At 38.2% G+C, this 26,052-nt stretch overlaps 2 protein-coding genes across 6 annotated transcripts in view; one reads left to right on the plus strand and one right to left on the minus strand.

The window, feature by feature from the left end:
• The window catches only part of svilc (supervillin c), a 28,360-nt gene extending 21,647 nt beyond the window's left edge, over positions 1–6,713 (plus strand). For 4 of the 5 annotated variants that reach the window (XM_041969237.1, XM_041969254.1, XM_041969263.1 and 1 more), the window contains 13 exons: positions 42–187; positions 288–463; positions 2,561–2,705; positions 2,935–3,253; positions 3,328–3,479; positions 3,566–3,668; positions 3,748–3,955; positions 4,045–4,178; positions 4,268–4,423; positions 4,942–5,085; positions 5,178–5,290; positions 6,053–6,208; positions 6,385–6,713. In XM_041969237.1, the coding sequence (XP_041825171.1) occupies positions 42–187; positions 288–463; positions 2,561–2,705; positions 2,935–3,253; positions 3,328–3,479; positions 3,566–3,668; positions 3,748–3,955; positions 4,045–4,178; positions 4,268–4,423; positions 4,942–5,085; positions 5,178–5,290; positions 6,053–6,208; positions 6,385–6,474 (2,042 nt within the window). In that variant the 3' untranslated portion in view covers positions 6,475–6,713. The remainder of the gene's footprint in view (positions 1–41; positions 188–287; positions 464–2,560; positions 2,706–2,934; positions 3,254–3,327; positions 3,480–3,565; positions 3,669–3,747; positions 3,956–4,044; positions 4,179–4,267; positions 4,424–4,941; positions 5,086–5,177; positions 5,291–6,052; positions 6,209–6,384) is intronic. The other variant, XM_041969246.1, reaches the window with a different exon arrangement.
• tmem98 (transmembrane protein 98) lies at positions 6,645–14,374 on the minus strand. The gene is made up of 7 exons (XM_041969281.1): positions 14,176–14,374; positions 12,459–12,699; positions 9,891–10,022; positions 9,759–9,792; positions 9,327–9,442; positions 9,180–9,239; positions 6,645–8,835 (listed from the first exon to the last, which is right to left on the minus strand). Exons 2-7 carry the CDS (start codon positions 12,587–12,589, stop codon positions 8,634–8,636), a joined length of 675 nt encoding a protein of 224 aa, XP_041825215.1. The 5' UTR covers positions 12,590–12,699; positions 14,176–14,374; the 3' UTR covers positions 6,645–8,633.
• Positions 14,375–26,052: the final 11,678 nt, after the last annotated feature.

A 26,052-nucleotide genomic window follows, 5' to 3' on the forward strand; every position in this document is an offset into this window, starting at 1 on the left:
TACAGACCGGATGATGCTTGTTTGTTTGCTTCTCCATTCAGGAGCAGGTACACCAGAGGAGGACGAGCTCTATGAGCAGGGAGTGGTGGAGTCCAACTGTGTGTACAGGCTGGTGGACAACAGACTGGTGCCTCATGAAGAGGCATGGGCCTCTACTCCCAGCACCTCCCTGCTTGGCTCAACTGAGGTCTCAGTTCACCTGTTGCCTGATCATTTCTTATGAACCGTGTGCTGCTTCTACAGTTTGTGTTGATAAAAAAATTTATGTCTCACATTTTTGTTTCCAGGCCCTGGTGTTTGATTTTGGCAGTGAGGTGTACCTATGGCATGGTCAGGATGTTTCCCTCAGGAGGAGGAATGTTGCTCTCCAGCTTACTCACCAACTGTGGGCCGGAGCTTATGACTACAGAAATTGTCAAATCAACCCACTGGATCCCACTCAGTGTAACCCCAGCATTCAGCTGTACGTCCACACCGCAGTATAATAATCTAGACTTCACAGTGAAAAGTAACACCAGACACTAAATCCCACCTAATACCAATAAGTAGCTGCTTCTCCTCACCACATACAGCTGTGTAAATACCTGGATGCAGCATGTATCAACACTATAATTCACTGTAGGTCTCTAGAGACTGATCAAACATCCTGTTATTCTACCCTGTGTATCAGAAACCCCAGCAGACAGCAGTGTTTTCACATGCTGTAAATCACTGCATGCACTGACATACTGCAGCTGGCAAAGACAGATGTTAAAAAAAGTCAACAGAAATGGCAAAGAGTAGTTACAAAGCATGAACTACCAAAAAGCTGAAAGTATGTGGGCAACCTAGTGTTTCAGAGATGGGATTCTCACTCATCTATTATCAAAACGGTTGCCATTCTTCTGCTTGTGTCGCGTCTAAGAGTCTATTAGATGTTTTAAACTTGCAGAGATTTTCTCTCCATTTATCCAAAAGAGCAAACTGTGAACATCTTGATCTGTCTCTGATTTTAAGCCATTACCTCAAAGATGACTGTACAGTATGGTCTAAAATATCAGTGTATATATTTATCACTATATTATTGTGCATGTTTAAAATGGCAAGTGTGTTAAAATTCATTTGCTGGCATATGATGAATCCCATATAGCCAAACACAGCTATCACATAACGACCCGGGCTGTGAAAAAATTTATGAAGTGTATTTTCTCTCCCTTGAAATGCTGCAGGGCAATGATGACTCCAGGAATGTACATAATGAATGTCAGTGTGCCATCCAAATGAGTCAGAAGCGCCAAGCTTTCAATCAGAAAGTTATGTAGTGTTGCTGTAAGAGCTTCATTAGAAAAATTGTCTAAAACAAAACAGAGCATTGGTTTTTATTAAGATGCAAGCTTCAAAGGTACATTTTTACCTCCTGTCTTTTTACAACAAGGGCTCCAAAATGTTGAAAAATTGCAGTGAATGAATAAAGTAATAGCAAGTATACAAGTATAAATTTGAAAAAATAATTCAAACCATTTTTTTGGGAAAAAAAAATTAATTTCATAGTGTCAACAATAATTTAAAAAAGTTGATATTGGCCATAAAAAACTGTTGAAAGGAGCAGTGTATTGACAATTACTGACATCTAGTGGGGCAGTTGGAGATTGCAGCCACCTGAAAAGTCCTATGTTGCTACAAATTGCATATATTGTATATTTTTGGCTAAATTACCTGTGAAGGAATCGAGCAAATCTGGTGTCGCACTGAATTGTTTGTTCTTCATCAGTGATTTACATCGAGGAGAAGCTACATAGATGTTTATTACATTTCATCCCAGATCAGTTTTACCTTTTCATGTTTGTATCTATTAGCAGGTCACTTAGGGTGCTGTTGCCTGTTGCTACATTACATAATAAGTATCATACTCTATTTCTCAGAAGTACATGTATATTAACAAATTCCTCTGCTTTCTTCTTCAGCTATTGGGCAGTAGTTCTTAATTATGTCTTGCATGATGGTAATTGATTTTTAGGACCTATTGTGCAATTAGATATAGATTCTGAGATAATAAAATATAATTCACTTTGCAAAGTAAGAGAAAAATCATCATTTTTTTCCATCAGTCTATTATTGTTGCACAGTAACCTATAATGGCAGCAGTCAGTGCCATTACTGGAATAGTGCATCAGGAAAATGAGTCTTTCAGAAGTGAAAATGATGAGCAGGAAAAGCCGTTTAAATTATTAAACAGTGTGAGAACGTCAGAGTTTCTCCATTTGCTGTCATTTACTCCACATAATATCACTGAAAGATTCAGAATATCAGGATTAATTTTGCGGCACTGCATTTAAAACCAACAGGACTTTGCCGTAGAAATCAGTACAGAAACTGATGCAGCAGGCTGCTTCTGCATTTAGAGTTAAAAGTTCATGCACAGAAAAAAAAAGAAGGAAAAACTAAACAAGGTCCTTGAGTCAGATGGAAACGTCAGACTCAAGGTTTATCTAAAGTCAGAAGTTTGTGTCGGACTATTTTCTGTTCTAGATACTGTTAGTTTCATAGTCGCACTCAGATTGGTTTCATATATCTTTCTCAGGAGGGGGGAAGGTCGTCCCAGCTGGGCTCTGCTCGCTATGGTCTCTCAGCACAATGAGACAACTCTGTTCAGGGAAAAGTTCCAGGACTGGGTGAGCGGAGCTGGAGACGCAGAGGAGGATGCTTCACTGAGGGATGAGACTCAGGTTAATCTCACAGTTCAATGGTTCAGAGCCGCAATGCTCCATACATGATATTCAAAGCTAAACCAATACCTGTACAGTTACTTCACTGAGGGAAAGTCTGGACTTGAGTTCATTCTCAAACATAAGAACATCAGAAAATTTGACAATTTCAGAAGGAAAATTCATCATGAAGAGCCAAAAACTTGACTAACATTTCTCCAAACTCAGACTATGCTGTCCCTCCTCACAGTCGATGCCTGTTCAGCTGCCCCAGCCTGAATCTCCACCGTCAGACCTCCTGAGTCCCTGTGACACCAAAGCTTTGGTGTTGGGTGAGTCGATGGAGGGGCACAGTTCTGTCCACACTGTGCTGGCAGGAGTCAATGTCCAGAGAGGGCATGGTGTCGTCATGCTGGACGGGGGTCATCAGATGGAGCTGAGAACCGTTGCTGTGGATACCTGGCATGTCCAGGAGTTTGACGACAGTGAAATCCCAGTGGAGAGCAGCGGACAGCTTCACGAAGGAGATTCCTACGTTATTCGCTGGACCTACAACATCAACACTGTTGGCAAGTGAATTTTTACTTCTGACATAAACACTATAAATGTTTGTTTTAATAATCTAATTAACACACTGTTTTAGATCACATCAACAGCTCAGATGAGTTTGGGATAACCTCTGGATCAAAGGAAAACACCGCCTTCTTCTTGTGGCGAGGCCGGCGGTCCAGCGTCAGTGGACGGGACACAGCAGTTTTCCTGTCCATCGGCATGAACAACCAAGAGGAATCACAGGTAAGGTTTTAATAGAAGACTGTCCTATGTGGTGACATTTCTGTAGAACTGTTGTTGTTTACAACCTTTGTGTTTTTTTTCTGTAGGTTGTTGTACCTCAGGGAAAGGAACCCCCATGTTTCCTTCAGCTTTTCCAGGGAGGCTTGGTCATTCACAAAGGAAAGCGAGAGGATGCTTCCACCAATGCAGGTGCAGTAAAATCAGGTTTAGGTCAGGTTTTCACGTTGCTGTTTTTCCTGTCTTAAGAGTTTTTTGTTTGTTTTTGCAGCAGAGTGGCGTCTGTTCTGTGTGCGAGGGGCGCTCCCAGAGGAAGGTTTGCTGCTAGAGGTAGATTGCTGCTGTGCAGGTCTGAGGTCGCGGGGCTCTGTTGTTCTGCTAAACAGCCAGCAGGGGGTGCTGTATCTCTGGACTGGTTGTAAAGCTCACAGCACCACCAGAGAAGTCGGCAAGAGGGCAGTGGAGCGTCTCTCTGAAGTGTAAGAAACACACATTCTGCATGCTATTCTCATGGAGTCCAGTTTAAGTTTGTAATTTTCTATTTTTATGCTATATGTGTGTTTGTCAGGTGTTCACCAGAACTGGGTCTCAGCAAAAGCAGCCCTGTGAAGGTACATTTAGTGGAGGAAGGTTCAGAGCCTGCAGATTTCTGGACAGCTTTGGGGCAGATGGACAGGAAGGCTTATGACTGCATGCTACAAGGTACAACATGACACACACACACGCTGTTGTTTTAAACCTCACTGCTGTTCAAAACTACAGTAAAGGGCAAAACTTTTATTTTCTGACAGACCCAGGAAAGTATAACTTTACACCTCGCCTCTTCCACCTGAGTGCCACATCCGGCACATTTCAGGCCGAGGAGCTCCAAAGTCCGACTCGACTGCCGGGGCTCGTGATGGCAATGCCCTTCATCCAGGAGAGCCTGTACTCTGTATCACAACCAGGTGAAAATACAAAGAAAAGTGTCTTCGTTTTCTCTTTTTATATTCAATTTCTAAAATCTCAAAATTGAAGTTTACCTTATGAAAAACTACAATTTAAACAATTTAAGTCTTTTCCTATAAATAATTTTCAAATTCCAAAAATCTGAGTATGAAATCGAACTATTCATCTTCAAAATGTCAGTTGGTAAAAGATCCATAATCTGGAAAATTTCCAGCCCTTGTACTTACATTTTCATGGCCTTCATTTGTCAGTTAGATTTGCTTTGCTGTCATGGAAATGCTTCAGCTACCATCTCATGAACAAGTATGATATTCTGAACTATGATTAAATATATAAAATGAAAATCATTTGAAGGCTTCTATGTCACAAAAGGACTTCACTTGGCAATCTAAAATTAATTTTCATTGCTGTATATTTCTTCCATAGTGGCCAAATCTTGAACATCCCACAGAGCATAAAAAAAACCTAGCTGAATCTAATTCAAATTTATTGTCCAATTTCTAACTTCTGTCATCAGCCTTATTTCTGCTTGACAACCGACTGGAGGTCTACCTGTGGCAGAGAGGTCAGCCTGAGCAGACAGAGAGCTCAGCTTCGGCCTGGAGCCGCTGGCATAATGAGAGAAAGTGCGCCATGCAGACAGCGTTGCAGTACTGCAAAGGTCAGGGCAAAGATTCATGCTCTGATTGCTCAAAAATTATGATATTGCAGCAGTTTGAGTTTTTAAAAAAGTTTTTTTTGTCTGTTTCTTAGAAATAAACCCAAGAAGGCCACCACAGGCCTACCTCATCTTTGAGGGGTTGGAACCTCTCACCTTCACTAATATCTTCCCCCGCTGGGAGAGGAGCCTCGGCCCTCACACACAGGTGCAAACACACACAGTTATATAATCAATTTTTCCATCCAAAAAGCAGGTTAGCTATTGTGTTGCATATATGTATGTGTGTGTGTGTGTGTGTGTGTGTGTGTGAGGGCTGCAGCACATGAAGAGCATTTTGTGACTCAGAGCTTCAGAGGAAATATTCTTCTGCTTGTTCGAGTTTTTATTTTTATCCCAACAATCATTAATTGGTACAACGAAGCTCCAAAGATCCAGACCAAAAGCATTCCTCAGACCATGGAAAAAAGAGTAAATTAGGCTTTGCATTATATAGTTGCATCTAATTTAATGAAACACTGTTATTATTTATCAAAGTGTTAACATACCACCTGGGGAGCAAAAAAAATGCCTTTAAGAAAACCGTTTGAATACTCTGGAGTGACCCAGAATACCTCTAGACCTAAACCCAGTAAAGCATATAGAAATAAACTAAAAATATCATCATGGATATCATATACCCCATCCAGCCTGGTCAAGTGTGAAGGTTTCTGCAAACAAGAATCAGGAAAACTTCTAAAGTAACCATGAGCCAAACTTTTCGGATTATTCTTAAAATCCTCCTGCCACTGCTGCTTTAATTTTGAGCATTATTACTAGTATTTTGTCATAATTGTGCACCTCTCCAGGCACAGTAGAAATCTCCAGTGTACACATCTGATATGAGTTGCCACCTGTCCATTTTTCTCTGCTGTCTATCACAAGCCATTTCCTCCTCTTACTGCATGTTCGGTGTTTGTGTGTGTGTCAGGGTGATCAAGGGCAAATGAAGCTGACCTTGGTGCAGGACGCCCTGGCCCAGCTCATGAAAACCCAGTACCCTCTGGAAGAACTGCTGCGGAGCCCTTTACCTGAAGGAGTGGATCCCCAACAACTGGAGATCTACCTGTCTGACCAGGACTTTCAGGTAAACTGATGGAAGGGCAGCAGACATGTAGTGGGGTCTTTCAACCAGCAGGCTGCAGTATTTACCAGAACTTACATCTCCCTGATGTTTTTAGAGTTTACTCAGATATCAATACTATCATTTTCCATATATAGTTTGGTTTCCTTCATAAATAAATCACTAAAATTCTGTTTCAGACTGTTTTGGAAATGAGGAGAGATGAGTACGCCTCCCTCCCAAGCTGGAAGCAAATTGATCTGAAGAAAAGCAAAGGGCTATTTTGTTAGACATCCAGATCAAGTGGAGGCTGACTGATTCTCCAGTACCTGGGGCTTCTTCCTTTGCTGAGAAAGGAAGATAATGCTGGAAAATTTGTGCCATGTTATTGCACAAAGGACTGCACACATCTAATAAAAAGAAAAAAAAAGGAAGAAAAACTCATTTATGTCAAAATTAGTATGAGTGTGTGAACTTTTTATTGGACATGGAATTCTCTTTGGAACATGGTTTAATGCAAATACACAAAGACATTTTCCTATGAGACATAATTGTGTCTGTACAAGTCAGTGAAAGAAAAAGATGTAAGTGAAAACATAACATTAACAAAACATTGTAAAAGAAAGAAAAATGGGTGCTTAAAGAGAACATCAGTGCTAATAAACGATGTAAACAAGACAAAAACAGAAGGCTAAGTTTTTAAATGATTTTCTCCTTGATTGACATCTTGTTTGTGCTCAGAGTTGCAAGTTTGCTAAGATCTGACCAACCAAACGGCTAATTTTCTTTCTTACTTCATGATTGTCATCAAAATGTCTATTTTACAATGTCGTGTCATCCATTGCACACATGTCAATTTGTCTGTCAGGCTTGTTTGCACTAAGCTTTGTGCCATGTGTACGGTAGTCGAGGCCAGTATGCAGTGTCTGTGGGTGTTGCCTTATTTGGACTCCTTAGGGATTCTCAATTAGCTATGCATGAATGAGCTGGTAGACATGCTCTAATAACATCCCAGCAACTCCAAAACAACACGCTAATTCTGCCTCACCTCAATCAACGCACTTCTCAAAACAACATAAAACATCAATAAACAGACAGGCTCAGAATACTGCATCAAAACTTAATAGGTAAAAGTAATACTCACTTATCCAATGAAGCTACAAGGTATTTCCTTATTTATGGTAAAGAGACAAAACAGCAGCTACAGCTTAATTTAATGACAATCTTCACAATTTTTCCTCATGTTTTTCAACCTGCTTTTCTAGTAATGACTGTTTTGAAATTTTACAGAAGAAACAAGAGCAGCCACACAAGACATATGCTAACATTAGCATGCTAACATTCCCACAATGTCCATACTAATATTTAGCAGGTCAAATATTTGCCAAATAGCACTAAATAGGAAACATAGTTCGTGTTTATTTCAATGGTTTATAAAGCAAGTAAATTACATATTGACAACATTGGTAATTAGTTAATTCATCAAAACTTTATAAACTTTTCATGTTTGTGTACTTTTGTAAATATGAACATTGGTACCAATTTCATGGAAGTCCAAGTTGTTGAGACCATTTTTGAACTTCATGGAGATGGTGAAAATTCTAAAGGTTATCAAATTGTTTAAGATTAATTGACTGGGAATTACAAATATTAGCCCAATTTTTTAAATTGTCAATCAATTAAATATGAAGATATGGGTGTTAAGCTTTTTACCAACAATGCCATGTCTAAAACATGCTGCTGGGTGGCTGAAACCTTCAAAAGAAAAACACCATGTTTTCTAAATGGCACTGCTCAATTGGTTAAAATGGTGGGGTGGGAGGGAATAAATAAAAAATCAAATGCTAATATGATCAAAAGTACCTTATTGTCTTCTAAAGATTTCTACCAATATGAGAGTATCAAAGGGATGTTTTCCCAGCATCCTGAGGTCACATTGACCTCGATTATTGTAAATAAGACATGCTAGTCTTGTATTGGTCCACTAAGTAGGAGCACCTTCTGGTTCACTGGCTAATGGATGTTATTTTCCTCAAAATGGATTAGCTGACTAAAGCCTCCTTGTGACTGTGCAGTGCTGGTTAGATTGGATTTAGGCCCACCACTAGGTAATGGCAGACTTGGGGAAATGTTTCTAAATACCTTTAGCTTATAAACTATCTGCATAAAACTACATACAAAAAACACTTTATGTAAATGTAAGACATCTATTTTACAAATATTACTACATAGCTGTAGTGTGCAAGGTAGTCGGCTGTACTTCTGGGTGCATATATAGCTTGCTGTCTTCTTAATGTGAGATGTGAAAATAAGAGACACTGTCAAGTCTTGGCTTCTGTCAGCAGAGCCTGTTCACTGCTCAGGAAGGTTATTATTGTAAACTGAATGTAAAACTTGAAAAGTTGCCTATAGAATTTTCAAATTCACTGCTGTAGCTGTCTGTTTTGCTTTAAATGGCCTGTTCTCTCTGACCATCAGCTCCAGGTATGCTTCGTTCTGGTTCAGAGGCCAGCGCCGCTTCGCGTAAAACCACCATGTGATCTTCTGCAGCATGGAGCGACTGGTCGATCCAGTCCATGCTGCCGGACATGTGACAGGCGTTGCGGGTTACCAGCACCAGGTGGCTGACTGAAAGGAGCAGAGCAGTGGCCCTGAAAAAGGAAAAAAGATAAATTGATTTAACTGCTTGATAAAAAAACACTTATTTATAAAAAGATAGCTTTTGAAAGTATGAATAGACAGATTTTGAAATGGTATATTGGGTTTAACAGATAGAGGTTGCACATGATTGCAAAGGATTGCACTGGATTGAATTCAACACCAATTTCTTTTCTTAAAGGCAACCATTTTTTCTTTGACACTGGAGCATTTCTGTTCCACTCTGTATCATCTGTGTATCTCCAGCGTCATGGGTAATTTAGATCATATGGTCACTGTTCTAATCCATGGAGTTTAAAAGTCTTTGCAAGGAGTGATCAAAGTCAGATGTGATTACCTGGCGTCCAGGAGGATTGGATCCAGAGGAGGGTACATGGATCTAACCACATCGTCCACCCTGTGAGACGGACAGTCAGGAAGCCGATCAGTCTTTCTCAGATGTGATGATGAGAAGTCTTGTTTAATTGCATGAATGCTGTGTTACCTCGGGCTGATGCGCTTGGCCACTGTGATGATGTCACTTAAGCTGGCCGGTGCTTTGACTTTTGCTCCTGAGCCCATCGTCATGGCAACCAGCTTTTCAGTCAAAGTATGGCAAATCTGTTTGTGAAAGTGGTTGTTGCAGTAATCAGTCAGTCAGGCCAGTAAATTCTCACCATGTATGGACACAAGCAGTATAATTGTTTTCTTACAAATAATAGATTCTTTATGAGATAAAGAACTTGTTGATGGTGGTTTAGCTCACTGATACCTGAGAGTGACTTACATAAATATATCTAATATACGCTTTTTTTTCCCACGCCATAGAAACAATATTCAGAAGGACCATAATAAGAAAATCAATCTGAAACAAACACGGATAAATTAACTATCCTTACAGTAAATTTCTCAAAAAGAGGGCGGTATAAACTGTTACCTTCAGGATAGAGATGCAGTGAGACACCAAACCACTGTTGGGGGGGACATTCAAAGTTAAAATTCACAACATACCACAACATAATCACACACGAATGAAAGATCTAATTCATTGTAAAGCAGATCAACATACGAGGCATCTTCTATCCAGTCCTCATTCTCCAGGATGGCTTCAATGTGAGGGTTAGTAATGACCACATCATCCAGCTCCAGCTCTGACTGTTCACTCTGGGTTTCCATGGCTCCAATCAGATCCACTGTGGGTCTGCACAACAGAAGAAGAGTAAGGGTGGCTGAATGAAGACCTAAAACCTCGACAGATATCTGGAACCTGGGAATGATGGGAAGTTATTTTAAAGATTGGTATTACTTCCAAATCTCCTCATATCGCCACTATGACAAAAAAACTTCATGGTAAAAACTCTCCTGGCTCAAACAAAAAGCCCCTTCTTTTTGCTGGACAGCATTCTGTGACAAACTATGACTAAAAGCTAAGCAAAGAGACAGCTTAAGTTACTTAAAATCTTATTTTATAAATGTTTGAGTGCTCCTTGCCTAAGCCCCTGTATTTAGGTAATATTTGTTATATATTAAAAAAACAAAACGTTTTTTATTTATTTATTTTTTTAAATTTACAACACATTAATGGAAGAGACCAGTTGACCTACTACTATTATTAAAATGGATGCAGCCTGTGACCTCAGCCATTTTTAGAGGATTAGCCGGGTAGTTTATGATTAGGTAAAAGGAAAATCTCACATTTGGTAAAGCTTTTCAGATCTCACTCTTGCCTGGTTAATAAAGTTCAGAGGCAATTCCAGGGTTCAGTTTGGCCTTACAGTTATGAAGCTAGATAGTTGTGTATTGTGGGTATTTTCACTTTTTTTAAGTCAGGGCTAGTACTCCTAAATGTCTTCAGATGTAAATCACATCTAGTGAAATTCTTCATGTCAAATTCTTTTTCTTTACATGTTGAAGGCGCAGCTCACCCATCTCTAGCCTCATTCCCTTCACTGGAAGAGTTAAGCATGAGGCATGATTTACTAATCACAGGAAGTACTAAAGCAATCTGTAGCTTACCTATTGGTTTCCCTCGAATCTTATTAAGAAAATTAAGAGTAGATTAAATGATGCAAAAGTTAAACAGAAACTCCAGGAGTCAGTTTTACAAAAGACATGGCTGGCCCATAAACTTGCAGGGTAGGAAAATAGTTGTGCAGGTGTTTTTCTTTTTAAACCCTCAAATATAAGGCAGAAAAGACACTACTCAATCTTTAGATTTTTGTTTAGTGTAATTCATGGATTCATATGGAGTTGTGATTAAGCCATTCAACCACAGAAATCTGGCAAGTTGAGCCAAGATACCTCATGGATTTATCCAAGCTACACTAAACATATAAATGGTCCATCATCAGGTATTTATTAGGTTCTGAGTTTTTAGGAAAACAGTCAAAAGTCTAATTGTTTAGTCTGAATCACACTTTAGTGATCTCTTCCCTTAAAGATACAGCACGTAAGATTTATGACATCTAGTGGTAAAATGAGTTACTAAAACAAGCAGAGTTATAGATGGATGGTGGTCGTCAGTGGCCAAAGTTCTTCCAGATTTAAATGTTTTCATCTCCAAGTGGATCCAGTGGCCTCAGGTGCAGCCACACTGTGCTACAGGTAACTACTTCAAAATTGTGTATATGCGTACTGTCTTCTTCTGTTTGCCTTTTAAGGTGTTACTTAACCCAATCAGTGCTCTAGTACCTATCAAACAAAGCTGGTGCAGCAGTTTTAAAGCTTAGCGGGTTCTCACGTCACACACAGTTATTTGTCCATACAGAGACACCATAGTAAAAATGGTGACACAAATATGGCAGCTGCCATCTATTTGGACCCACAGCAAGTAGACATACATGACTCATTCTGAGAATAAAAACACAACTGTTATTTTAGTAAAGACGTTAGATACCAATAGAAACACAGCTTTTAATGCTAGTTTTTTCTGTCAGTGACCTTTGATTTTGTTACACGCTGCACCTTTAAAGTTTGTGGACCTGCTGTTTCTGCAGCTAGTAGTAATTTAACAATAATAAAATAATATGGGTCAAATATTGAGGTTTGAAAAGTGGCCTTTCTGTGTACAGTTTCCATGATTCTCCCATGTATGTTTTGATTTGAGTAATAAGGGTACTCTGGGTTCCTCCCACCATCCAAAGGCATGCATGTTAATTGGTCTAAAGTCTTCCTAGAAATAACTGTGAGCATGAGTGGTTGTTTGTCTCTCTGCATTGGCCCTGTGATGGATTGGTGACTTTATCCCATGGTTATCTGATGCTACTTTCTTGATTATATAAAGACCCGGATGGATTCCTGATAGATTTTCACATTAATAATCTTTAGCTAACTTTAGGTGAGTGGTAAGGCACACCCTCACTAACACCCACAGCCAATTCCGAATCACCAGTTAACCGGTCATACATGTTATTTGACTTTGGCCGCACAAGAAGACCAAACTCCACCCAGAAGCCAAGTTTGACTCCAGAAGTTTTTCGCTGTGAAGGATAAGGAGAAACTTCGGAATTATCATACTGCCACAACATGCTACAGATGTGACTTTTAAACCCCTAAATTCTAACAGAAGTTCTGTGATTCTCCTGTAAGTCAGTCAGAAATTAAAAGGGATTTTGAGACTTTGCAATGATTCACTGACTTGGAGTCGAAGTGGTGCAGCAGGTCATGAGGGTGGCAGTAGCGGTGTCTACACACCATCACCAGGGCAATGAAGGAGGCCAGGAAAATGGTGGCCAACACCCCAATAGCCACGATCACCACCGTCTCCATGGTGATTCTGTCTCCCACAAGTGGCTGATGGCAGCAACTCCTCAGGAGGAAAAAGAGACCAATCAGGGGTCGACTGATTGTCCGAGCTCAAATTACAGATGGCTGTTCATCTGTTGAGGAGAGAGTAATTGCTAGTTTCAGTCTGATTGGCTGCAACTAGAAAAGAGTGACATTATCACCAGACTTTAAGGATGTTTCTGTCAGACATGTAATCTTTGTGGAGGCAAGATCAACACTGATTAGTCTGCTTAAAGAGCCCTTTCTCTTTTTTTTTACAGCATTTAACATAATGGGAACACTTCACTGCACAGATGTTTATAGTTACTTTGAATAAGAAAAAAACTATATAAGAACCATTCTTTCGACCACAAGAGCAAAACACATTCTGACCTCTTATTAACATCTGTTTTCATTTTATTTGGATTATCTACACCTTTAGCTTCTCTCTCAAAATGTAGACAATACCTGCCCTCTGCCCAGCAGTCTAGTCACTCATTAACTCCTTCTGGTCACTCTGTGTGTTCCTGCAAACTAACCAAAGCTGTCAATGCGTACAACTCTCTATGTAGAGCATTATTAATCTATAATTAGGCATGACACTTAAAAAGCAGCGATATGGTTTAAGAAGCTGTTATTAATGCAATTTAACCACAGGGTGGGTAAATTTCCCACATTACAACATGGTAAACCTGCATTATTGTCCGGATAATTATGTGAGATTCTGCCATGGAATGCTGTAATTCTTTAATCAGATTAATTTGTGTTACACTTGCCGTATCATACCGAGCTTTCTCCTGCCTGAGAGCTTTTCTGACTTTTTTTTCTGTGAAGCTTGCTACTGAGAGGAAAAAAATAATATATATATATAGAGAGTGACCAGAGCTATGTTAATGTAGAGAAAACTGATGTATAAGGATAAAGAAAACAAAAAAATTGGGCTCTAATTTCCTGTTTTTTGTTTGACTTGAGTACACATGAAAACAAATATGTGAACAGAAAAGAACAACATTAATATAAATAATCATTTAGATGTTAAACTGCACATTTTGCTTCATTATAATTGAGAATATACACAGGATTTGTACAAATAATGGATTATTGGTGCAACTTGCACTTAAATATTTGTGTTTAAACTATTTCAGAAGTGTGCTACAAATGAAATGTCAGTACCTTATACCTCATGTATATCAATAAAATCAATCCACAGGCATAAATATCCATCATGTGACCATATGTGGTTAAAAGACTAATTGAAACAAATAACAGACACTATAATAATTTAATAATAACACATAGAAGTTAATTAACATTGAATTTAGGGCTAAATAAATAAGCTGTTATTATGTCTCGATATGACATGACACACGATTTCATGAATTATTGCTTAACTACATTTTACAGCTTTTTCGGGTTATTATTTTTTGACCAAGAGAACAATGAAAACACGCGCATCAAAGCGCACGCACACACATAGACTATTTAAACTTTTCCAACTTTGTTAGCTCAGTAGAAAACTTACAAAACTACTTCCTAACACCACTTTTATACTTTATTCAAGCGAACAAACTTTGTTTTCAGAGACTCACCTAAACATTTTGTCCTTTTTGTCCACTCCAGCTTCAGAACGGGTTTCTTTCCGCCAGCGGGAGCGCGGAGACGGCACCGACATCTCCAGACCTGAGGCGTGGACGCGCACTGAAACAGCCCATCAACGGCTACGTGTAGGGCTGACCTGAAGCTGTTGGTATGTGTTTCCTGATGACCAGATTTTTTTTCTTTACTTTCCAGCGCGCGCGGGAGCCTAGTGCACGCGCATAGCTCTGACAGATTAGAGTACGCGAGGCGCGCTCTCGGCTTGCTGGTCTGTACAGCCAACGCTAGGTGGCGTACTGTACCTGTTGTATGTCGGTGTTCTCGTGACATGGCGAAGCCGTAGCGGGCCAAACTCTGAGTTTCTGAGGTGAGTTGGAATCAGAGCGCAGTATGGCTCTGAAGTAATTATTTTGTTTATGCCAAGTTATCTTGTGGCATTCATGATTCACAGCACAGCCAGCTTGCATTTCATTAAAATTATTTCACTTTTATTTTGAAATGTACTTGCAATGATGCACATTTTTACACGTTTTTATGCCAAATCCCACGTGCTTCTGGTAATATTCATTTATTCTTTATTTTTTGTTAAAGGAATACTTCTGCTACTTCCTATATCTGTACACGTAAATAGGCCTACAAATATTCTACAAAAAAATCGGTACAAATATTTTTCTAGTAAATCTAATTACTCATTTAAAAACGTGTCTCTATTTTTTAATGACCAAACTATACTTTTTTCCCTCTTCCAAAGCACGTAAGTGAATATTTTGTAAATGCATTTCAACTCTTGTACAGGAAGAACAGGTGAAACTAATAGCACTGATTAACATTGGCCCTATCCATTTGCAGGCAAACAAGCCACAGCATGTTTCTCCAGCGGGGGGGGGGGGGGGGGGGGGGGGGAGGTTTAACATGGTTATGGTCTCCTGTTGTATCTTAGCTCATTGTCAAAATTTTAAAAGCAGTGTGAAAGATTCAATCCCATTTGAAGTATTTTACAGAATTGCTGATTATGAAAAGAAATTTTACAGATGTGATAGGCTTAAAATGGGCTTTTATCATGCTTGTTTGTTGTCAGGCTGATGATAATGTATTTCTTATTTATAGAACTTTCAGCCCAAACATGTGGTAGCTGCTGGAGGGTGTTTCCCATCATAAACATCTAGAAGAGCGAACAGCATGAGGAGGTACTTTAATTTTTCCCCTTTCTGAATACAGTGTGAACTCTTATCTTTAATCCTGTCCATTTGGAAAAGTTGGAACATCTTGTTCAACTGTTGTTGTCAAGGATGATTAATTTCTGCTGTGTTGAAGCTTGGTGCCATCTCTTGTCCATTAATGTCCTGCATCCACTGTTTTACTCCAATTGAATCCAACATAAAAGCAGCATACCTCAATTCAGAGCAGCTGGTTCATGTTACAGCCATGCTGTCAATCACAGCGATGCATCATTAGGTGTGTCTGTGCTGTATTCTGGTTGAGGTGCACACTTTGAAGTTTCTTCCAGCAAGAGAATGGATCACTGACAAGCCAACTGTTCAGGCTCTCAGCTAAAGTAAATTTGTTTTGAACTGAAAATATAGATTCTCTAAGTTTATCTGAAGTACATTTTCAGCTCAAAGTCATAACCATGATAGAAAGTAACGGCTATATTTACAGGTCATAAAAGATAAACATTCATTATGTTTTTAGCTTTAATCTTTTGTTAAATACAGTACTCCAACAACACCATCTTTATAATTCTCTGTTTGCATACGCAGCTATTATTTTTCCATCTGAGAAAAGATGGAACTTGTAAGTTAACATTTATTTGCAAATGAGGGAGAAGTGTTTTTTTTTATCCTCCTCCTAGCAAACCCAGACCATTTTCTGTGTGTACACCTTTTGAATCTTTGATGTTTCCCAATCAAGTATACCTGCTTTTCTTTCCTGAACCTTTAACAAACAGGCTTATGAGGGAGTTTTTCCTGCAGGCAACTGTTTCCCTTTCACTTACTTTTACATTTATACTGCATTTTATTAGTATATGCACATGTTTTTCTTTCAATTTGTTTTCAGAATATAAATTGGAGGTTCATCACTGGTTCTTTATTCCATGTTTGATCAGTGTTGAAGAGGAATTATCTGTGGCCTTAAAGTCACCTTAACTCTTCAGATAGCACCAGGAGGGTGCGGCAGTCAGCATGTAGATGTTGGAAAGGGGTGTTTATTCCATAAAAAAGATGGCTGAGAGTAGCCTTACAGAAGCTGCAGATCTAGAGCACCATTCTGGTGATTCATTTCTTGCCATCCTTAATCTGTAACAGTAGGAAACATTTTTCACCATCACTGTTTGACAGGGGTGCCTGTGTGTGTGTAGGTTGGTGTTGACAGAGTTGCAGGCTATACAAAGGTTTCCCTCTGCCTCTCTGGCAGGTGTGGTTGTTTAAACGGAAAATCAATCACCTTTTGTCGTGTTCTTTCATATTTCAGTCTAATTAAATTCAGTGCCCTCATAAACAGCTAAATATTTAATCTGCTTTCATCCTTCCGATTTAATCATGTTTCCCTCTTTTTAATCTTGACTACGTTATCTCCCTTCTATTTCTAACAAGTTAAACCTTCACTTCATCACATCTGATAGTGGAGAATGAAGATGTTTTCTATGTAGAGGAAATGTTGTAAACTCATCCACAAGTACAAAAGAATATTACTGCACAGTCTGCAGGAGGGCATGTTTTTGAAGCCCTTAGCCCCTCTTGTATTATTCATGCTCATCTTATGGTATGTTTTGTGGGGGTGGTAATGGTGCCCAGATTAAAAAGGAGATTTTTTGTTTTCTCTGTTTTATTGGCACTCAGAAGCTGGAGGCAGACCATGACAATACTGTATCAGAAATACTGAATCATTAAACATGATATATGCTGTTAAGAAGCTTTCAATAGTTTGGACTAAGATAAACACAAATAATACATATATATCCTGTTATATTTAGTGCATATGTTGGGTTTTGAACAAATCACTTAGCGAGACAACATCTGGTTGAACTCTGTTATAAACGTAGAGAAGATGAATCTGTACATACTCGGGTGTTTCACTCATACCAGAGATGAAAACGGCTCCAAAGCAAGTTGGGTTTCAGGATGAGAGACCTGCACATGCAAAAGCACAGCTTCCCAACCAATAATAATAATAATAATATAATAATAATAATATATATATATAAACCTGGTCAAAGAAATTTTAACAGAATAAAATTTGTCACTTAAAATAGAAACTAATTACTTTCAGAATTTTTACTTGCTGATTTTAGACTTTTTAATTTGTTAATTAATTAACCAGAAAATTCACAAAATTCATGATAGTAAAAAATAAAAAAGCACATAATGTTATGACACACCATCACTTATGTGGAGATTATTATTAAGCAGTTGTTTTTAATCCATCTGTTCTTTTAATTTTTGACCTTATACAATTATAAATTATACAGTTACATAGGGCATCTTTAATGCTACTCAATAAATGAGGAGAAAAATGCTTTCAAATTCAGTCCCTTAACTTTAACAACACAAGACTTTAATATTTTAGGGACTGAAAACTAACTGCATTGTCTTATTTAACCATAATGGATGTAATCTGAAGAATGATGGATGGGAAGGTGGGTAACTAAGTCCGTTGTATTCCTCTACTTCAGTGCAGTTTATCAGCTTTTCCAGTAAACTACCAGCACATTTGGGATCCATAAAACTTCTTTCTCCTGCGAGTAGACGAGAGACTCTCTTGTCTTTAATTTTTTCCATGATTTTACGCTGCAATAATGACACTCATTTTCGCCACTACAACAGGCCAGCTACAGTGGTGTGGAAAAGTTTTTGCCCCCTTCCTGATTTCTTTTTCTTTTTTTTCATGTTTGTCACAGTTAAATGTTTCAGATCAAACTCATTTAAATATTAGTCAGAGACGACACACGTAAATGCAAAATGCAGTTTTTAAATAAAGGTTTTTGTTATTCTTGGAGAAAAAAAAAATCCAAACCTACGTGGCCCCGTGTGAAAAAGTGATTGCCCCCTAAACCTAATAACTGGTTGGGCCACCGTTAGCAGCAACAACTGCAATCAAGCTAATTTTGGCCCATTCATCTTTGCAAAATTGTTGTAATTCAGCCACATTGGAGGGTTTTTGAGCATGAACCACCACCATCTTAATAAGCTTCAGGTCAGGACTTTGACTAGCTCACTCCAAAGTCCTCATTTTGTTTTTCTTGGGTCATTTAGAAGTGGACTGGCTGGTGTGTTTTGGATCATTGTCCTGCTGCAGAACAAAAGTTCGTTTCTGGTTGAGGTCACGAACAGATGGCTAGACATTCTCCTTCTGGATTGTTTGGTAGACAGAGTTATGCAGAAAACCCTTCATCCATCCAGATTTTGAAATGCAAGCTCAAGAGATCTAAATTTTGTGGGCTGTTCTGTAGCATTGTTTAATGTTTTTTTTTTCATTAAATATGTCTCATTTATAACTCGTTCCGCTCTTTTAAAGATGACAACTGTTGTACCATTTGTTGTACCATATCCTTGAAGTTGAGAATGTATTAAACACAGGTGAAAGTGTCCACTGAGTCCAAACATGTAGTTTACAGTCAGTGTCTCAGATCAGCAATACAGCTTTCTGCTGGCATGCTTCATGGATGTTTGAGATTTATCTAACTTTGTTTCTCCAAATAGCATTACATTGCATTGCAGTTCTGTTTGTTCTAGTGTAGTCCTTTTCTTCTCTTTTCTTTCTTCATTTATATCGCATGGAGGAGAGAAGAAGCATTTAGTCAACTTTGTAGTCGGACACAATGAAAATGACCAACTCAAGCTGTCTGGCTCTTGATTAGCTAAATGTATCACATTATTTGCAATTTATAGCATTTATCGTTCTTTTTTTTTTTACTTTTGTTTCTGTCTTTTTTGTTTTTGTTTTCAATTTTTCAGGGGTATACAGCCAGAACTTCTACCTGCTGTTGTTGTCTATATCACTCAGTTGCAGGATATATGGTCTGTCCTGAGAGCCAATGACTAAAGTCTGAAGTTGCTGAAAAATATCTTTCCCTTCCTCTTCTCATTTCTCAGTTGTGCCATCAGTTTCTTTCCACTTACCTGAGTCACAAGGCTTGCTCATGTGGGAACAATGCAGTCAAGTGTTTGTGTAATGATAGATTATGGGGCTCCTAAATGTGAGTTTGTGATGTAAACAATGAGTTGGTAGTTCTGAATCACCGGTAGATTTAATAAATGGATAAATAGATCCTAAGGTGCACTGCGCTTTCAACTTCTTAAAAAGCCAATTTTCTGTGGAGCTGCATTAAAACATCTCTTCTTTTGGAACAGGGCTGAGAAAAATGTCCAAAAGAAAAACTGTAGAGTTTTTGTGAATGTTCCCTGTTTTTCCCTGGGGATCTCTGATCCCTGCAGCTCTAGAGGCTTACATGGCTTTCTGTTTTATAAGCAGATGGAATTGTGGGAAGCTCTCTGAGACTGAGTACGACACAATGGGGCTGGGTTGGGTGGACTTAGATAAAGGGTGCTGGGCTCTGTGGAGGATAGGACGCAGAAATGTCCTTGAGAATCAAAGAAAGCAGCCGGCTCTGCCTCTTTATTTTACCCTCTTAGTCTCTTTGGTGCCAAAATCCTTTTCTTGGCAGGCAAACACAACAAATCTCTCTGTTGTTGGTTTTGTTGCAGATTATTACATAGTGTTCTCTACAACTTTCTAGCATGTGAAGATTATGAACATAATTCAAATCATAATGCAGTTGACTGAGTAAATGTGATGTTCCCCTACATCCACCGGCTGTTTACTGTCAGCCATAAGAAATGATAACGTGGAAAATTTGCATAAAGAACAGGGAGAATTTACCTTTTAGCAGATCATGATGAGCTAAGGGCTAGGACTAGGTTTTTTTTTTCCTAATCTTTTTCAATGAGTACTGAGCAGCATGTGACCTGAAGTACTAACCTGCTGCTTGACCCAGTAAACCCAAAAGAATCAAACACTGATGCTCCATTGTGAAGCACAAGACTGGGTTGTAATGGTTAATTTGGAAAGGGGATGTCATGCTTCAAAGCAGCTACAAACTCAAATACAGCCAAGAGTCAGAGAAACCAAATATGTTCAATCTCTGGGTTCTTTAGCCAAAATAGGCTGACATTACTCTAATTTCTATGCATAGAATATTTAAACACACACTTTGGGGAGTCCCTCCAAATGGGTGTGAAAATGAAAGAAAAGAAAAATCTTTTGTGGGAGCCATGAGACTTGTAGCATAGTGTTTAAGGCACAAATATGGGGATAAAAAATAAATAAATAAAAAACCTTTTAAAAAATGGCAGTCGCTTATAGATCCTAGAGTATTTGCTGAGAATCATCGGTTGTATTTACCCAAGTTTGCTATAAACCTAAAATGTGACCATGAGCACAGACATTTTCCCAAAAAGCACATTTTGTTGTCAGCAAACAGTCTTAGGTTTAATAATAATAAAAAATGCTATTAAATGTTAAATGTATTAAAATGATCTTTGTTTCATTGTTTATTCCCCTTTGAGGTACAATTTAATTTTGGAAATTACTTTCACACAATCAATATAATCTTTCAATTTACAGCTGAATAAACATATCTAAACATAGTGGATAAATAAATAGCATTGTTGTCACATACTGATGGTGTGGATGCATATCATCTAATTATAATCTGCTTACACTCAGATTCACTGGTATCTGTCCATCCTGATCTCTCGCCTTGCCAACATCCCACGTGCTGTGTAATCTGGACGACTTTCATGGTCTCTTCACTTGGCACCATCTCTTGCAGTCTGCAGCCAAAATCCTCTTCTATAGTGTTTATAATACATTTCAGAATTTGTAAGTTTATTCAGACAGCTGTATGATTTGTGTGCATCTATATCTGCTGAAAACACATAATTTCTTATGCATGCATATACAGAAAAAACATTGTTAAGAACAATAATTAAAAGACCTCATGGATCTCATTTAGAAATATTTATAGATTATTTAGGGATTTCTATAGTGGCTGACAGGTGCAAATGCGCTGCAAATACAGAAACGTGCTGCATAAACGAAAACACCTGCAAGAAGGAAACGCTGTAATTTCACTGACACAACGGAGGTGCTCCGGGTTTCTAGGCCCGCGGTGCGTTTTCCCCCAAGAGACAGACAACGGTGAGAAGAACAGAACTGGTGGGCAGATTGAGCAGAGCGCAGGGAGAGAAACTACATTACCAAATGTTTCTACTATGCTTACGTCAATAACTTCACTCAAGTGTGAACTAACTATCACCTGTTATTAGTTTGTTATTGTCTCTTTAGAACATAATTTACTCAGCTTTCGTTGTTCACTGACAGATGATTGTGTTTGCCAGTCGTCCAGGTTCCTATTTGTCTGCTCTGCCATAAAGTTGAAATTAATTTCTGAAGTCTTCTCATCATCTTGTATATGGACAAGGCTACAAGTTTATTTTGGAGTTAAGGAGTACAACAGTTTGTTTTTTCAACAATGAATAATGGGGCCATTATAGGTTTCTCTGGCCATCACTAATTGGTCCTAACAGGCTTGATGCACATTCTCTATGAAACAAAGCTGCAAAGTTTTGCCTCAAATACATTGTTACGGCCCCTTCTTGTCCAGGGGTGTGAAGGGACGAGCGATCACACCTCCCCCATCCGCTTGTTGTGTAGACGGGCAGGTCCAGTAGCGAATCCATAACGGCGAGAGCCGTAACATACATTCAACGGCTAGACTGATAGTCACTTGTTTCTCTCAAGTAGCAAATAAACATGTCTGAGGATAAAATCTCCATAGCAGCTAATGATCTATAAATTCATCTAAACATTTTTATGTGCATGCCCATTCAAAAAAAATCTTGTTGGTTCTGTTTCAGCCTGGCTAACAGTTCTCCTGGACTTAAACCAGTCATTTCTCATGGTGTTAACTGATAATGCTGTCCTGTTATGATTGGCATCCACACTCATTCAGGCTTCATGATCTGCTCATTCATCTGAGACGAAGCCTGCTGTGTCACCACAAAACCAGCAGGAAATTCTCCTCACAGTTTTTCAGCATAAATCACTTGTCAGAATATGTTTCTCTGAATTAACAACCGATCTTCAGCTTTGTGGGATTCTGATGGATCCCGTTAATGTGATATTTGGGGGAAAATTTTCTGTGAGCCAGTGGCAAAACTGTCAATAGTTTGAGTTTTAACTTCTACATATTTTACTTTATTAGAGGCAGAAAAATGGGAGTGAAGTCACCCTAGAAATGAACCCTTGTTCAGCGTCATGCACAGCCTCTGGCTCTTGAACTGTCCATGTGCTCCACCTCTATCCTTTGTTCCTTCTGACTTCACATGGACTATTTTGCTTGTAGGCAAAAAATGTAATATTAGCAGCCAAATAAGACATCTGTTTCCCGTTTTTACCAGTTAGTGAATCATTTTTGTGAATTGTGGGCACAGCTACTAAAGAAGTTCCCACATTTAATATTTCATAACACAGTATAGCTTACCTGAAAACTCACACTTAATTTTCTTCATAATGTTCTAATTTCCTTTGTTTTCTAACTGGATTTCACTGTCCACTTATGATGTAGTCTCTATTTTGTATTCCTCCCAATACTTCGAAGGAAATCTAATTGAGTCAAATGTGATTTAAGTGATTACCCCATTTCGATGCCTTATCACTACACCAAGCAGCTGAGAAATGACTTTTTCCCTGGATTCTGCTCTCAATCTGTAAGCAATTTCTTGCCTCCCTAAAGTGAAAGGGAGATAAATTGGGAAAAGGCCACAGCCTTATATCCTTGTGCCAGGTAAATTCACAGAGCTGCTGTATCTGTGAGACTGTAGGAAGCTGGTGTGGATGGACCTCTTCCAAAGAAATTAATCGGACTGAAAACAGCAAAGGGAGTTTAAGTTTAACTTAAAACCCTCCTCTTAAATTAGATCTCCAAACTGTGGTGGTAATACAGATAAGTATTGTCATCAAAGATGAGTTATGATGAAAGAAGATATAATAATAATTGAAAACATTTTGAAGTTGAAGCCGGCATGGTAAATTCAGCTTGATATTATCATGTTTGATAAAGCTGCTGACAGTTTGAGATTTTTGTGGCTCTGCCTGTATATAAATTTAGTTACTTAAAGATCAGTTCTGTCTGTGTTTAGCTAAATATACAATTTCTCATGTGTCCTCAGCATGTTGCTTTCTTGGAAAATTAATGGTAGATTGGTGTGAAATGTCGCTGGTGGACGACTCCTGTTAGCTGCATTTCTTTTGAGTGTTCACCATAAGATATCTGTTTTGATAAAAATGCTTCAAATGAAAACCTGTCAAGGATCACTGTGGTGGAGCCTTTACTAACTGGCTGTCAGATGTTCTAATCAGTTAGTTTTTGGTCCTATATAGATGACTCTGCTACTGGACAGATGTACCTTGATGGCCCAACTTTCCACTAAGGCTGGTTGCAGTAAAAGTGTTTAACCGGCCTTCTACATGGAGGCGATGTTTGTACCAAAACCTCCCTCCAGTGCACTGATGAAATCCACTCTGTGGTCTATTGATCTGGACTGCAGTTTGATTGATGCTGTCTTTAAAAATTCATTAGTTTGAGGCACGGGGGAGCCACAGGGTGGCAAGCACTCCTGTAGGACACATTTGTCTGTGTTTACAGAAACTGGAGCATTCAGTCAACTGCAGGAAAAGAGGTCTGTCACGGTCACCCAGGGGCCAAATGAGTCATAACATCATGCTCTACCACAGTCCCATGAAGTCACAGAAGATGATGTTTTGCACATTCTCATGCACTTGTATATTCAAGTTTCTTATTGATTACTAGGTGTGAAGCATGGGACTGTTTTTTTTTGTGTGTGTTGGTTGCAGCTCAATTTCCTCTCAAACATATTTAGAATATATACACCTCATTTATGGACTTTGGTTGTTCAATTTTTTCCAAGTCCTGGGTCATTAATCAGCTGTATGGGTATTTTATGGGATGTTATTAACAATGTATTGTGGCATAAACAACACTGTTTATACATAACATTTTTAATTTATTTGCATAATTGCAGAAACTATAATAAAAATTACCACCCATACACAATTAAAGACAATTTTAATCCTTTAAACCTTGTTGGAAAAACATTTATAAATGTTGGTTTTGATACAAACCTCCTTCTCCAGCCTGCATCTGTTCAGATGGGATTCATGCACCAACTTTTGGAAAACAGGATGATTGTTTCTCAAATGACACACTATGAATTTTTATTGTCATTTTCTTTGCACAACTTAAGTTTTATTAGTTTTTTATTTATTTATTTTTATTTAATTTTTCCTTGAGGAACAGGAAAAAAAACACCACAAACCCATACATAGAAAGAGAGACAGAGAAAAAACGGGGTCACCCAGGGCTTTATAAACTTATTAAATTGATTATTTATTTAAAAATATTTTAGATGAAAATACCATTCTTGGTGTTTGCCTGTCTTAAGATAAATGAAGAGGATAGAGGGGTAGGAATGTATGAATATATATATATATATATATATATATTTAAAAACGTCTTTGCTGAGACTAAGGAAAAGTAATCTTTTCCATTTTTCGGTGAGTTCTTGTTCAGTAATTTTGTAGTTATTGCTTTTTTTACTTGCCACCAGTATTACAGCATTTTAAGAAGGTATTTACCAATACTCATTTCAACTGGTAGTATATTGTGGCAATATCTCTTCTCAGTCAGATTTAATAGCTGGACAGTTCAGAATATGTGATAATGATCAGCTATACTGTTGCCACATTGCCTCCAGCACTTACCAGATTCATGTTTGCTGTTCTAAAGTGATTTATTTTTAGGGGTAATGAAATATCTAATACTATTCTTCTAGGAAAATTCCCTCCAAAGAGGGGAGCTTGGGGTGCTGGTTTTTGTCTTACAAATATTCAGCTAATCTTCATCTGTGGAAGATTACTCTTTACATATCTAATTAGCTGTGTTTAGCCATGAAGCATCAACACATTTAATACAGAATTAAACTTCAGGGCACTACCCCTTAATTAGAGGGAAAATGATATAGCTTTTATCATTAAATCAGCCTCACACTCTGCTAGTAGAATACTTGTTTGAACTGACCTTTAAAAAAACACAAGAAAGCCCCAGACAACGAACAGTTAAAAAAGTGATTTAACTATTTTATAAACTGCAAAGGATAAAATACGAACATTTAAAACATAAACAGAAAATATACAAATATGATATTCAACAAAAGTTTCATTGTGAAGAAGTACAAACATGTAGAAAAATGAAGAATGAATTAAATAAACTGTGGTGTTAATTTATGTTCAAGAGAAAAGAGAATTTCTGAATCCAACTAAACTAAATTTGATGGACTATTTAAGAGGTGGGCATAGATTAATGACAAATATAGAAAGATTAATTCACTATCACCAATTTTTTGTGACATCAATCATGTTGATAGCAATTTATGAGAGGTGATCTGTCAGAGTTTTCCCTTTTTCTTTGACAATCCTTAGAAACTGTTAAACATTACATGAAGGACTTATGTCTTTGTGATGCTTGGCGCTCTCACCATCCCACACTAAGAAAATACACCTTCTTCTCTTCAGTTCACTATTCCTATTCTAGATTAGATTATTTCATAACTGGCTGCTCACTGATGAGTGACATGTCAGAAATCAAAATCCATCCCATTTCCGTCAGCGATCATATACCAGTATCATTCACTCTCAGCAATAAGATAAAGAAACCAGCAACTAGAAACTGGAGATATAATATGTCATTACTGAAAGATCCTGAGTTTATCAGCTACTTTAAAAGAGAA

This window comes from Melanotaenia boesemani, chromosome 2, assembly GCF_017639745.1.
Source record: "Melanotaenia boesemani isolate fMelBoe1 chromosome 2, fMelBoe1.pri, whole genome shotgun sequence".
Lineage (NCBI taxonomy): Eukaryota > Metazoa > Chordata > Actinopteri > Atheriniformes > Melanotaeniidae > Melanotaenia > Melanotaenia boesemani.

Coding starts and splice junctions, on each gene's coding strand:
- tmem98 (XM_041969281.1), bottom strand. CDS start 12,589: ATGGAGACGGTGGTGATCGTGGCTATTGGGGTGTTGGCCACCATTTTC. Junction 10,023..12,458: donor CTGCACCACTTCGACTCCAA/GTCAGTGAATCA, acceptor TCTGTTGTGCAG/ACCCACAGTGGATCTGATTG. Junction 9,240..9,326: donor GCCAAGCGCATCAGCCCGAG/GTAACACAGCAT, acceptor TCCGTCTCACAG/GGTGGACGATGTGGTTAGAT.